This window comes from Palaemon carinicauda, chromosome 24 (genome assembly GCF_036898095.1).
Source record: "Palaemon carinicauda isolate YSFRI2023 chromosome 24, ASM3689809v2, whole genome shotgun sequence".
Lineage (NCBI taxonomy): Eukaryota > Metazoa > Arthropoda > Malacostraca > Decapoda > Palaemonidae > Palaemon > Palaemon carinicauda.
In genome coordinates, this window is record NC_090748.1 from 9,044,363 (window position 1) to 9,059,362 (window position 15,000).

General features: G+C 33.2%; 2 protein-coding genes across 2 annotated transcripts in view; one reads left to right on the top strand and one right to left on the bottom strand.

Annotated features, from left to right (window-relative positions):
• Aduk (Another Drosophila Unc-51-like kinase) overlaps positions 1 to 15,000 on the bottom strand; it is a 151,097-nt gene that overhangs the window by 110,692 nt on the left and 25,405 nt on the right. The gene's annotated exons all lie outside the window — the stretch shown is intronic.
• The window catches only part of LOC137618065 (uncharacterized), a 28,037-nt gene that overhangs the window by 1,061 nt on the left and 11,976 nt on the right, over positions 1 to 15,000 (top strand). Inside the window, exons 2-3 of the mRNA XM_068348035.1 lie at positions 9,285 to 9,499; positions 12,357 to 12,561. Coding sequence (XP_068204136.1) covers positions 9,285 to 9,499; positions 12,357 to 12,561 — 420 coding nt within the window. The remainder of the gene's footprint in view (positions 1 to 9,284; positions 9,500 to 12,356; positions 12,562 to 15,000) is intronic.

Sequence of the window (15,000 nt, forward strand, 5' to 3'; positions counted from 1 at the left end):
GCGTTTTCATTTGCCTAGATTCTGCAATAGTTACATAATCTGAAACTTCCTTCACAAGCGCCTTGCAAATTCCCTTTAGGACTCTTTTGTTGAATGAATCCGACAGTCTTTCCAAAATTCCAGTAGGCCTATGTCAGCCCCCATACAATAGGCGTTGCAGGAAAGATGAATGGACACTCCAAAATCAACCCATTGTTCTCTAGTCTTGGGTAGTGCCATAGCCCCTGTACCATGGTGTTCCACTGTCTTGAGTTAGAGTTCTCTTGCTTGAGGGTACACTCGGGCACACTATTCTATCTAATTTCTCTTCCTCTTGTTCTGCTAAAGTTCTTATAGTTTATATAGGAAATATTTATTTTATAGTTATCACTGTTCTTAAAATATTCTATTTTTCCTTGTATCCTTTCCTCACTGGGCTATTTTCCCTGTGGGGGCCCCTGGACTTATAGCATCCTGCTTTTCCAACTAGGGTTGTAGCTCAACATTTAATAATAATAATAATAATAATAATAATAATAATAATAATAATAATTATCGTTAACCCTTTGACCGCCAGGCAGCTCAACCAACTTCGCTACCATGTTCACAGTGCCCCTAGGCTTCGAGCTTCTTTGGGTACCTAGACAATCCTCAACGGCCAGTTTCCCCAAGCCCCCACCCTGTAAATTTCACGCTCTCATTTCGTAGTTTATAACAATATTATTATAAATGAAGTAAATTACCCATAGCTTTAATAATTAACACTAAAACAGAAATAAGTTGCATGGGCCCATGCTTTTGCTAAGCGACAATAGTCCATTTCTTTTATCGAGGCAGATTTGCAGAGACTCGCAGCGGTTCCCTTTTAGCTCGGAAAAGTTTCCTGATCGCTGATTGGTTAGAATTATCTCGTCCAACCAATCAGCGATCAGGAAACTTTTCCGAGCTAGGGCACCGCTGCGAGTCGGTGCAAATCTGCATCGCTAAAAGAAATTGACTATAGGCTTCAGCCTAATCGGACTCATGGATAATGTAGCCCTGCACGCTTACATCTATCAGGTTTTAAACCATTTGACTCCCATATCTATCTTTGTATCTTAGTAAAAATTATTAATAATAACCCGTGAACATTATTCAAGAAATAAAACCCGATCATCGTATGGCATCATCTCAACCTTTGGGTTTTGACTTCCTGTGTGGTTATTTCTATGCATTGAAAATATTAGTATAACTTCACCGAAAGGGTTTTTTTTTTTCTTCGGTAAAATCATGGTGTTCTGGTCTGTCTTTCAGGGATTAAATATAGATATCTTCCGTGGTACTTTGCACATATAACATTCTTTCAGGTTACTGGATACCTTCACAGCTCGAAGTATACTAAGATGTTGAGAGAAAATAGTATCAACATTTCTTAATTCGAATTAATGCATATATATATATATATATATATATATATATATATATATATATATATATATATATATATATCTATATATATATATCTATATCTATATCTATATCTATATCTATATCTATATATATATTATATATATATATCTATATAAATATATTATATATATGTATTATATATATATGTATATATATATATACATGTATGTATATATACATATAAATTATATATATATGTATGTATATATATATATATATATATATATATATATATATATATATCTATATATATATCTATATATATTATATATATATATATATATATATATATATATATATATATATATATATATATATATATATATGTATATGAAATTAGGGGATAGTTACCAACAAGTCTTAGACTCAATCTTTTGAATCGATTAATTCACTGAAAATCATACAAATTGTAACGTGAAAGAAGTTAATTAATCTGTTGGTTATTGTTTGACGATTGAAAGGCGTATGTAATTCGAGTTATCTGTCAATCTCTAAGACACAGACTGGGAATTTACCCTTGTAAGTCTAGGCTAAGCGACCAAATTTTCCGTTGGGAACTGCCATAGTTTTTTTTTTTATGACGAATTTAAAATGTTTTTGAGTTTGAGTTTGTTTATGACGAATTTGAAATGCTTTTGAGTTTTTGAGTTTGTTTATGACGAATTTGAAATGCTTTTGAGTTTTGAGTTTGTTTATGACAAATTTGAATTGTTTCTGGGTTTGAGTTTGTATATGACGAATTTGAATTGTTTCTAAGTTTGAGTTTGTTTATGACGAATTTGAATTAATTTTAAGTTTGAGTTTGTTTATGACGAAATTGAATTCTTTTGAGTCTGAGTTTGTTTATGACAATTTTTAAATGCTTTAGAGTTTGAGTCTGTTTACGATAAATTTGAATTCCTTCTGAGTTTGAATTTGTTCATGACGAATTTGATTTGCTTTTGAGTTTGTTTGATAATGACGAATTTGAAATGGGTTTGAGTTTATGACGAATTCAAATTGCCTTTGAGTTTATTTATGACCAATTTGAATTGTTTTCGAGTTACGAATTTGTTTTATGACGAATCATGTTGTAGTTATTTTAACCACATCTACCTTATCTTTTTCTGTTTGGAGAATCTTTTCATCTGTATTCCATAAACTTTGGGGAGTAGGCCTATTTCACTATTGATCTGGATGCCTCTGAAGCTATTGACATTGCCTATCATTGAGGTACATACGCTAAATGACCTACTTAGGACTACACTCACGTTATCTCCAGACACCGTTAAATATTATCTGTTAATATGATTCATATCTTCATATCTATTGCTGCTGATATTCCAACATATTTCCCTGTCTTGTCTCTTGTTTCATCTTTCCCATCTTTTTATGGCTTTTTATGAATAACAACTTCATAATTCCCTTCTGCTCTTTCCTCTCATCATCTCCTCCTACGCCTAATGGCGCAAAGGGCCTCGGTTAGATTTCACCATCATCTCCTCCTACGCCTATTGACGCAAAGGGCCTTGGTTAGATTTCACCATCATCTCCTCCTACGCCTATTGACGCAAAGGGTCTCGGTTAGATTTCGCCAGTCAACTCTATCAATATCAATGCGTCTCCACTCATCATTTGCTACTCCACGCTTCATAGTCCTCAGTCATGTATGACTAGGTCTTCCAACTCTTCTAGGGCTTTGTGGAGGCCAGTTGAAAGTTTCTTTGATATGTTTACAATTCCACTCTTCGAAAAATATATTTTCCTCTATACCTTCTGAGATTCGTTTTTAATCTCTTAATCTTATAGTTTTTTATAGGAAATATTTATTCTAATGTTGTTACTGGTCTTAGAATATTTTATTTCCCTTGTTTCCTTTCCTCACTTGGCTATTTTCCCTGTTGGGGCCCCTGGGCTTATAGCATTCTGCTATTCCAACTAGGGTTGTAGCTTAGCAAGTAATAAATTACAATGATCTTATAGTTTATATGGGGAATATTCATTTTAATGCTGTTACTGGTCTCAAAATACTCTATTTTTCCTTATTTCCTTTCCTCACTGGGCTGTTTTCAACGTTGGGTCCCATGGGCTTACAACATTCTGCTATTACAACTAGGGTTGTAGCTTAGCAAGTAATAAATTACAATGATTCTCTTAAACGGGATCTCCAATTAGAACAGAAAAAACTTCTATTATAGACTTCCAAGAGAGACAAATCCCAAACTATCTACCTCATGTTATTTCTAGACTTATGATAATGGTTTGATTTGTTAAAGAAATACAGCGACATATCAATATTTCGGCCGAGCAGTAAATATATCCAAGTTAAATTTTACTCCTAAAATACCGAATGCGCTACACTTAGAAAATTTGCAGTAAAAAAAAAAATATATATCTGGCAACATTTATTCCAGGATTTATCCCGTTTTAAAAAAGTTTATATTGGCGTAAAAAGAGTGATAATACGGTCACCAACCCGTAGAAAAAGTAATAACAAAGTAAGGTAAAATTACGGTAGCCTGTATTTTACTGAAATACGATTAATTTTATTTTTTTTAAACAGTACTGGTCCTACATCTCGGTAACATACTATTCTATCATATTTTTCTTCCACTTATCTTTATAGTTTATACAGGAAATATTTATCGTAATATTGTTAAGTGTTCTTAAAATATTTTATTTTTCCTTATTTCCTTTCCTCACTGGGCAATTTTCCCTGTTGGAGCCCCCGCTTATAGCATCCTGCTTTTCCAATTAGGGTTGTAGCTTAGCAAGTAATAATAATAATAATAATAATAATAATAATAATAAATCATGACTTGTTTTCTTGTTTTTCTACAATTTACCTTTCCTCACTGAGCTATTTTCCCTGTTGGAGCCCCCGGGCTTATAGCATCCTGCTTTTCCAACTAGGGTTGTAGCTTAGCAAGTAGTAATAATAATAATAATAATAGCACTATTCAGTTTCGACCAAAGATCACTCTGTTCTTAACTACCGTATTACCTATTACTCAAAATCGTTACATCCATCAGTTGTACAAATCCATGACGCAAGAGTGTGAAATTCGAGGTTTAGCATGCTTAATTATTACTTCATTCCGTAAATATATTTTAAATCTTCATGTACGATCGTGATTATTAAGGGGACTAAACGTCGACCATTGAATTATCACGATTTATCAGTCAATTTTAATAACATTTACACACACATTTTTTTTTTCAATAAAATTAAGATTAAATGTTAATAGATCGCTTTAAAATTTATAAAGAAACCTTACATACATACACAATATATATATATATATATATATATATATATATATATGTACTGTATATGTATATGTATATGTATATATATATATATATATATATATATATATATATATATATATATATATATATATATATATATATATATATATAATGTATGTATGTATGTATATAATATATATATATATATATATATATATATATATATATATATATATAATATATATATATATATATATAATGTATGTATGTATATATATATATATATATATATATATATATATATATATATATATATATATATATATATATTGTGTATGTATGTAAGGTTTCTTTATAAATTTTAAAGCGATCTATTAACATTTAATCTTAATTTCATTGAAAAAAAAATAAAAAATTAAAAATCAAACTCGTCCATTATTTTTAGAGCTATTACAATTGAACTTACTAAAAATGAGGTTTATAATTAGAACATATTTTACGATCAGAATTTCTATAGAATAAATTTAAAATTTCATGTGAACATTTTTGTTTTTAGTTTTCTCATTCATTCTAATTTTGTACAATAGTTTTTTTCATGATAAAAAAAAACTCGGTAATTACCATTCTTTTTTATTTTTATTTTAAACGATATATTTAATTTTTAAATTGACTTGCAAACAAACGCGTATTACCGTCTGAAGTAAAAAACTATGAAGCGTAGAAGAACAGCTTTAAAGGTAAACTTGCATTTTTTTTTCTGATTTCCCACGATTCCTCGTTCTTTAACGGAATTCCAAATTACTCCAAAATATTAGCCGTTTTTTCCCCTTTCATCGGTATATTTACTTTGTAAATTTATCTAAAATTAAGGACATTTTCATAGATAAAAGTGAAAAAAAAATCAGGTAAGATTTGTTGTGAATTCCCATGATTCGTCGTTCATTAATCAAAATTCTAAATCATAAAAAAAAAAAATACATTAAGATAAAATTTTAACACTCACCAGGGAATAGTCATGGCATTCGTTTCTCCTATTGTCTACATTTTCGGAACCAGGGTTGTGGTGGCTGACGTGGTAGCGTCCCTGACTGGTGAACGCCAGACTGGGGTTCGAGTCCTGCTCAAACTCTTTAGTTCCTTTGGTCGCTGCAACCTCACCATCATAGCGAACTACGCAAGGGGCGTTTAGGGGAGCCTATAGATCTATCTGCTGAGTCATCAACAGTCATAGCCTGGCCCTCCTTGGTTCTAGCTTGGGTGGAGAGGGTGCTTGTGCGCTGATCATATGTGTATATAGTCAGTCTCTAAGGCATTGTCCTGCTCCATAGGGGAATGTCACTGTCCCTTACCCCTGCCATTCTTACTTGTTTACTTGTTTTGGGTTTAAATCCAACCCTCCACTGAAGTCGAGTGAACTACTTCTCGGGTGGGTCCATATTAATCATCTAACGAATCATGAGCGGCCTTTAAACCAGGCTCCAGTTTTTTAAAATTCTAATTCTATGTCCGTTCCGAATCTTTCCGTATCCAAATCTAGTTCTAAAAACTGCGACATCTAATAATTTTACAACGTAATATTAACCTAACTTAGAACTGTAACTTTGATACAAGAGGCGAGTCAGTTGAAAGAGAAGCCATTGTCTGTACGCTAAGTCTGTAAGCAAGCTCACTTCGTTTTTCTACCCCAGGACCTTTGCTAAGTTGGTGGGACGAAAATCTGCTTAATTAACACGTTTTGGCCTTTTTATAACACTTCCGCTATATCACAACGATATATGAATGTTATTGTATAATCACTCTAAAAACGGAAAGAAATCTGACACTGCTTACGGTGATAACTCGGTTTGTAAGTTACTAACGCAGTTTCCATATGGTTTAGTCTAAAAATCCCCAAAACTCATGATAACCCCCCCCCCCCCCCAAGCAACCCAAAAATTCCCATTTCCACGAATATATTTTCTTCTGCTCATGCAGGCTTTACTCATATAGAAATTACTCACCATACTTTACATAGTGTGCTCAGTAATCTAATTGCAATAATATAAAGATTTACTAAATTTTGTTTCTTCTTCATAGATATTTGTACAGAATTAGACACCCAAAATCCCTAAATCTAGGGATCAATCCCCATATTTGGCAACATTGTACTAAAGTTTGTCTGTTCAACTCTGTTGGCTTGCTCCAGGCATTAAAGGGCATTTCTATGTCACCCCAATGGTGTAGCACTGCCAGACGCGGGCTGACCTATCAAAATTACTAAATAATTTTGTAAATGATAATAAAAATAACAGATGTAGATAAAATCCAAGTCCACTACGCTACTCGCATCATTCAGACCTTTAATTAAAGGTCGATGGACTTTAAATGGTCATTTCTCCGTTGTTTCTTAAGATTGTGCCGTACAACTTGTCAACGTTAACGACGCAATACCAGTGATCACTGAGTGAAATAAAAGATTTTAAAAAATATTCGCCAAAAATCTGCATGCCACCCTTGATACAAACTTATATTTTTGACCGCTTGGAAACTTTGCACATATATATAGAGGCCAATATACACACATATCTCTATATCATATATGCATTATACATATGTATTTATACACACCCATATATATATTATATATATATATATATATATATATATATATATATATATATATATATATATATATATATATATATATATATATATATACGTATGTGTGTGCGTGTTTTCATATTTACTAAAATATAAATTAAGAGTAGCAATTATGATGATTTCACTGTTTTATAGTTACCCACGTGTACGTAGTTCAGCTCAAAATTCAGAGCTTGTTTGCAAATAATTTGGCATTATCACCATTTACTTTTTCATGCTGTAAGGAGAGATTTTCTCGATTATCGTGAAATTCCACCATACTTAGACAGCTTCCTGATTTTTTTTTTCACAACACTTTTGCTCGCAGTATTAGAAGTGCGCTATCCATAAGGAACTCTTATATATGCTGATATTTTCAGCCGCTTTAATTGAAAATTGACATGTGCGATATCCTGTTTAGGGCTGTGGTGGCCTATGTGGTAACGTCCCTGACTGGTGTTCGCCAGACTGGGGTTCGAGTCCCGCTCAAACTTGTTAGTTTCTTTGGTCGCTAGAGCCTCACCATCCTTGTGAGCTACGGAGGGGGTGGGGTGAGGGGGAACTTATGGATTTATCTGCGGAGTCATCAGCAGCCATTGCCTGGCTTTCCTTGGTCCTAGTTTGGCTGGAGAGGGGGTTTGGGCGCTGATCATATGTATATATGGTCAGTCTCTAGGGCATTGTCCTGCTTGATAGGGCAATGTCACAGTCCCTTGCCTCTGCCATTGATGAATGGCCTTTAAACCTAGCTTCCTTCAACAACTGACTTTTTTTTTGTGATCCATGTTCCTCATTATCCATAGTCGGTAGGAACGCTATTGCTATTGTTATTATTACCTCCGCCAACGAAGTTGGAAGTAGGTTATGTTTTCACCCCTTTTTGTGTGAATGAGTATGTTTGTTTGTGACCAGCTTCCTGGGCACAGTTTTAATTGTAGAGTGATGTAACTTGCAGGGATTAACTCTTATGTATAAAGCTGAAAAGGATTAAATTTTGGGAGGACACGGTCACGGTCAAGCAAAAGGTCGAGAAATAAACTACCGCGGCGGAGGTTTGCGCTCTACTGAGTGCCACCTAGGTATTATTATTATTATTATTATTATTACTATTATTAGCTAAGCTAAAACTCATAATTGGAAAAGCAGGATACTATAAGGCCAAGGGCTCCAACAGGGAAAAATAGCCCAGTGAGGAAATGAATTAGGAAAAATAAACTACAAGGGAAGTAATGAACAATTAAATTATGATATTCTAAGAACAGTCACAATATTAAAATAGATCATTCATATATAAACTATAAAAAGAGACTAATGTCAGCCTGTCCAATATAAATAAATTCGCTGCAGGTTTGAACTTTTCGGAACTTTAAAGGTACACTCAGGTACACTATTCTATATTATTTCTCTTCCTCTTGTTTTGTTAAAGATTTTATAGTTTATATAGGAAATATTTGTCTTCATGTTGTTACAGTTCTTAAAATATTTTATTTTTCCTTGTTTCCTTTCCTCGCTGAGCTATTTTCACTGTTGGAGCCCCTGGGGTTATAGCATCCTGCTTTTCCAACTAGGGTTGTAGCTTAGCAAGTAATAATAATAATAATAATAATAAAATAGGAAATATTTGTTTTAATGTTGCTGTTCTTAAAATATTTTATTTTTCCTAGTTTCCTTTCCTCGCTGGGCTATTTCCCCTATTGGAGCCCTTGGCTTATACTATTTTTCCAACTAAGGTTGTAGCTTAGCAAGTAATAATACTAATAATATAGGAAATGTTTGTTTTAATGTTGTTATCGTACTTAGAATATTTCATTTTTCCTAGTTTCTTTTACTCACTGGGCTATTTTCCCTGTTGGAGCCTCTGGACTTATTTAAGAATGTTTGGCGTTGTCGTAATTCACCAGTTCCTTATTAAACTGGGGTTCCCTTACACGTTCTCAGTATCGGATAATAATAATAATAATAATAATAGATTTAAAACATAGTTAACTTCTGCTTCTATATTTCAGCCTTTGAGCACGAATGCGAACGTCCATGCATTAAAGGTGAGACTAAGATCTGCAAATACGAATTCTATCTACAAGAGTACCACACGCTGGGCCGCGCATGCTTCAACTGCCCGCAAAATATTTCTGACTGCTATAGGCAAGAGTGCATAGCAGCTGACGGAGTGGCAAGGCCCATTCTCGCTGTTAATAGGCAGTTACCCGGACCGGCTGTACAAGTAAGTGATGATAATTGACAGTTTTAATTTCTGGTATAGGGTTTCTGGGTTATTTACTAGAACTGCCTTAGTTGTTATTAAAGCGCTTAACCGGATCATTGGGTTATATGTACTTCTGTAGTGAGAGCTTGACAAGAAATAATAATAATAATGAATATAAATAAGATATTAATGATGATAATTGATAATAATAATAATAATAATAATAATAATAATTATTATTATTATTATAATGATAATTATTATTATTATTAATATTATTATTATTATCATTATCATTATTAGTATAATTATTATTACCTACGACATACTGCAGTCATAGGAAGAGAGAAAACAAAGGCTATCCCAATATTAAAGGCATAGCAATAGTTGCTGAGTATATATACCTATTAGTGTTTACATTGTGTCTTGCGCGGCACACTGTACACAGTGCCTTCTTCTATGATATACGCTACGAGGTTGATATCTTAGGAAACATAGGTTCAGGAATAAGATCAGAATAAGATGCTAGTACAGTGGTATATAACTGTTCGCCTAGCTTTCGCATGGCAACCGATCGGTCCCAGTCCGGGATCGTGAGTTTAAGTTGTTTTACTGGGGAGGCCACTGTTGTAGTTGGGTACCACAGCGGAGGTTGGGCTTTGCCCGGCTGACGTTCTGGTGAGTATCTATTCTGATGAAACTGGAACTGAAAGCAGATACTTTTACCTTTTTATTTTAGATAATTCACTACGGTGATCGGTAACGTCTCTGCCTGGTGTTTCCCAGTCGGGGGTTCGAGTCCCGCTCAGACTCGTTAGTGCCATTAGTGTCTGCAACCTTACCATCCTTGTAAGCTAAGGTTGGGGGTTTGGGGGAGCCTATAGGTATATCTGCTGAGTCATCAGCAGCCACTGCCTGGCCCTCCCTGGTCCTAGCTTGGGTGGAGAGGACGCTTGGGCGCTGATCATATAATATATGGTCAGTCTCTAGGACATTGTCCTGATTGCTTGGGCAATGTCACTGTCCCTTGCCTTTGCCATTCATGAGCGACCTTTAAACCTTTAAACCTTTATGGATTAAAAGGGCGTATAACTTTATTTGAGGGAATTGGAATTAAGATTTAATTAAAAAATATCTTAATATCTTCTGAATGACTTGAAATAAATTTACTATTTTCTTTGAGTGACTTCAGAAAAAGCTTATCATTTCCTGAATAATTACATATTTCAAAATCAGAAGAGAAACCCGATCGAATTTTAGAAACGGCGAAATTATCATTCTTTGAAGTTTTTTCTATTTATCTCTAGAGGAGATGGATATGTTTTTGTATGGCAAGTATATGGATGAAAACTGATATATATATATATATATATATATATATATATATATATATATATATATATATAAATATGTATGTATATCTATATCTATATATGTATACATATATATATATATATATATATATATATATATATATATATATATATATATTGTATATATAAACATATATACATATATATATATATAATATATATTCATATATATATATATATATATACATACATATATATATTTACATTTATATATATCTATACAAATAAACATATATATACATATATACACACACATATATATATATATATATATATATATATATATACATATATATACATATATATATATATATACATATATATACATATATATATATATATATATATAGAAGATGAAATATCATTAGAAAGAGAAAGGATTAATGAGGTAGAATCATTTAAAGTATTTGGGAGCTATGATCTCCACTACAGGGTCTTTAGAATTAGAGTTTAGTGAAAGATTGAAAAAAAGCAAATCAGACACTGGTTAGGTTAAGGAAAATTTGAAAATCAAATCGCCTGAAATTACATATAAACATCAGACTATATATCAGTGTAGTGAGGTAGGTGTTACTCTATGGACATGAGTCATAGTATGACAATGAAACAATCTCCAATAGATTTAGTAGATTTGAGAACAAAGCCCTCATAAGGATATTGGGAGTTAAATGGCAGGACAGGATTAGAAGTGAAACCATAAGAGAGATTACTCGAATGCCACATGTAGATGAAATCATGAAGAGGGGTAGATGGAGATGGTTTGGGCATGCTCTTCGCACTCCCATAGAGATTAGTTCACCAAACGTTCAATTGGGCTCCACAAGGAACTAGAAGAATTGGAAGACCCAGGCCTACAGGGCTGAGGACTATGAAGTGCGAAATAGAAGATGATGAATGGAGAAGTATTGAATTAAAAGCTCAAGACAGAGACGATTGGCGAAATCTAACCCAAGCCCTTTGCATCAATAGGCGTAGGAGGAGGTGATGATGATTATATATATATATATATATATATATATATATATATATATATATATATATATATATACTATACAACTAGAAATGCAGCCGTTTCTAATCCACTGTAGGACAAAGGCCTCAGACAAGTCCTTATTAATGTATAGGGTTAGGCCAATTTTTATCACCAAGTTGACCAACTGCGTATTAGTGATGGTAGGAGACTTTTGTCTGATAGCTCACGGCAAACCAACCTAGTATGAGTGGCTCTAACTCTAAAAAAAACCTTTAGTGATAAAAGCGATACACAAACCTTTTTATTACGTTATTCTGTATTATTATGTGATCAAACAATTTTGCTAGCAGAAAATATGTTAAATATAAAATTTTCTTCACAAGTATGAAGAATTGAAATAAGAATTTGACGATACACATCTCCCGTGTAAAAACTCATAATACCCAAAAGTATGAAAATCTAATAGTTAAACTTCTAAAAAGTGGTATTTTTTTATGAAATGTATTGATAAAGTTTTACAATATTTCAGGTATGTGAAGGCGATAGAGTTGTTGTCGATGTGCATAATGGCCAGCTCTCTGACTCAGCCACCATCCACTGGCACGGACTGCACATGCGCGACCAGCAATACAACGATGGCGTGCCCTTTATTACGCAGTGCCCTATTTTGGGGACATTCAGATATGACTTCGTCGTTACCAATCCTGGAACTTTCTTCTGGCACTCACACACAGGTGAGTTGAAATGGGAGGCTAAAATTATTGCCAGATTCTTGCTCAGACAGCCTCTATAGCAGTGGTTCCCAACCTTTTTCCTGTCATTTCCCCCCTGCACCCAGTTCAACCATCCAGATTTCCCCCTTCATGCCCATTCGCCTGCCTCAAAAATGGGCATGACACTCAAATTCTCCCCTTAAATATCATGTCAGTGAGAAATGATATTATCATATCACAATTGAATGGCTAACAACAAATTTCCGCACATACTATGTGGACATTTTCCGCTTTTTTAGTTAGTAGGTAGTATAATTATTTCACCCCTGGAAGCTTCAAATTCCCCCCCCCCCAGGGGAAAATTTCCCCCAGGTTGGGAACCACTGCTCTATAACCTTGACAATGCTTCCAGAAGTCAGAAATTACTGGCAGATTCTTGCTCACACAGTCTCTGTAACGTTTACAGTGCTTCCAGAAGTCTAAAATTACTGCCAGATCTTTTAACTGTTTTTCATTATATTTTTTAACTAATCTTTCGACTGTTCAGGTAAATATAAAATTGAGAGAGAGAGAGAGAGAGAGAGAGAGAGAGAGAGAGAGAGAGAGAGAGAGAGAGAGAGAGAGAGAGAGAGAGAGCTCCTGGGCGGAAAATGCAAAATGGGATTTTGCAATAGGTCTAGTCGCATTCATGGCGGTTTAGAAAAAATGAGATTCCAGTATGACTCGCTGATTACAAAATGCTTAATTGTAGATAACTAATCCAAGCTAATATATATATATATATATATATATATATATATATATATATATATATACACATATATATATGTATATATATATATATATATATATATATATATATATATATATATATATGAATTTCCGAGTTTGGAAGCCAAAAAAGAATTTCATATCACCTATGAAAGGACAACAAAAATACTAGATAAATGAAATTACAAGGTGTTTTCCATAAAGCACATTAATTTAACAAGACTAATTTAAATTCAAAATAATTGTAAATAAATCGATATGGAAAGCCTACAGGAGTTTTAGAGAATGGTGCATTTTCTAAGTACAATGATAGAAAACGGAGGATTTTATATGGGAGACCTAACTAATTAGAGATGTGGACCGGGTCGTTGTTAACTTATGCCATATAACGCCCATGCAACAGACATGCATAATCAATTCCAAATACAATTACACCTTAATTTAGTGAGGAAAAAAAGATTCTATTGCCTGCTCGTTATAAGAAATAAATGTGCACAGAAGACGCTATCCCAGAACAATTTTAAAGTACAAAGAAAAAAAGAATCGTATATTTTTCAAGGTAATTTTCATCAGTGTGTTATTTTGAGGACTAATATAATAAAGTATCCAATATAAGACTAGCACTAAAGGCTAAATAAATGGTAAAATATTTCAGAGACTAATTAGCACTAGTACACCAGTAAATATTTTTTTCTTTTCGAATATTCTTATTGACAATAAAAAAAAGGCTCGGCAGCATCATTATTGATACTGGTATGATATTATTATTATTATTATTATTATTATTATTATTACTTGCTAAGCTACAACCCTAGTTGGAAAAGCAGGATGCTAAAAGGCCAGGGGCTCCAAAAGGGAAAATAACCCAGTGAGGAAAGGAAACAAGGAAAAATGAAATATTTTGAGAACAGTAACATTAGAATAAATATTTCCATTATAAACCATAAAAAGTCTAACAAAACAAGAGGAAGAGAAATAAGGTAGAATAGTGTACCCGAGTATTACCCTCAAGCGAGAGGGTAACACATTTATCATCACCAAAAATATGAGCTTGAATAATTATAAATCGGTCCACCCTTCGACAGGCCCTGTTCATGAACTGGCAGTGTTGCCAGATATGGGGATTTATCCCTAGATTTAAGGATTTTGGGTGTCTGATGGGGATATTCTGTACAAATTTCTCAGAAGAAACAATGATGAGTAAACCTATATATTGTTGCAATTAGTTTGCTTGCACTTACATGAAGTATAAGTATAGTGAGTAATTTCTATATAGTAATACCTACAGAATCAGAAACAAATAAATTTGTGGGAATGTAGATTTTTGGGTTGTTTTGGGGATTTATCAACAGATTTGGGGATTTTTAGACTAACCCATCTGGCAACACTGTTAGCTGGATACATGCTATGACTCAAGATGAACCAGATGATGAATTTTGTTTATGTAGAACAGAATTTAAGTATAATTACGAGCTTTTAACTGAATGACTACTATGAAATATCTTGCTTGAGGATACACTTGGGCACACTATTCAATCATATTTCTCTTTCTCTTTTCTTTTTATAGTTTATACGCTATATGAAAGATTTATTTTAATGTTATTGTTCTTAAAATATTTTACTTTACTTGTTCGTTACTTCGTCTGTAGGCTAATTTCCCTGTTTGAGCCTGTAGGTTTCTAGCATTCT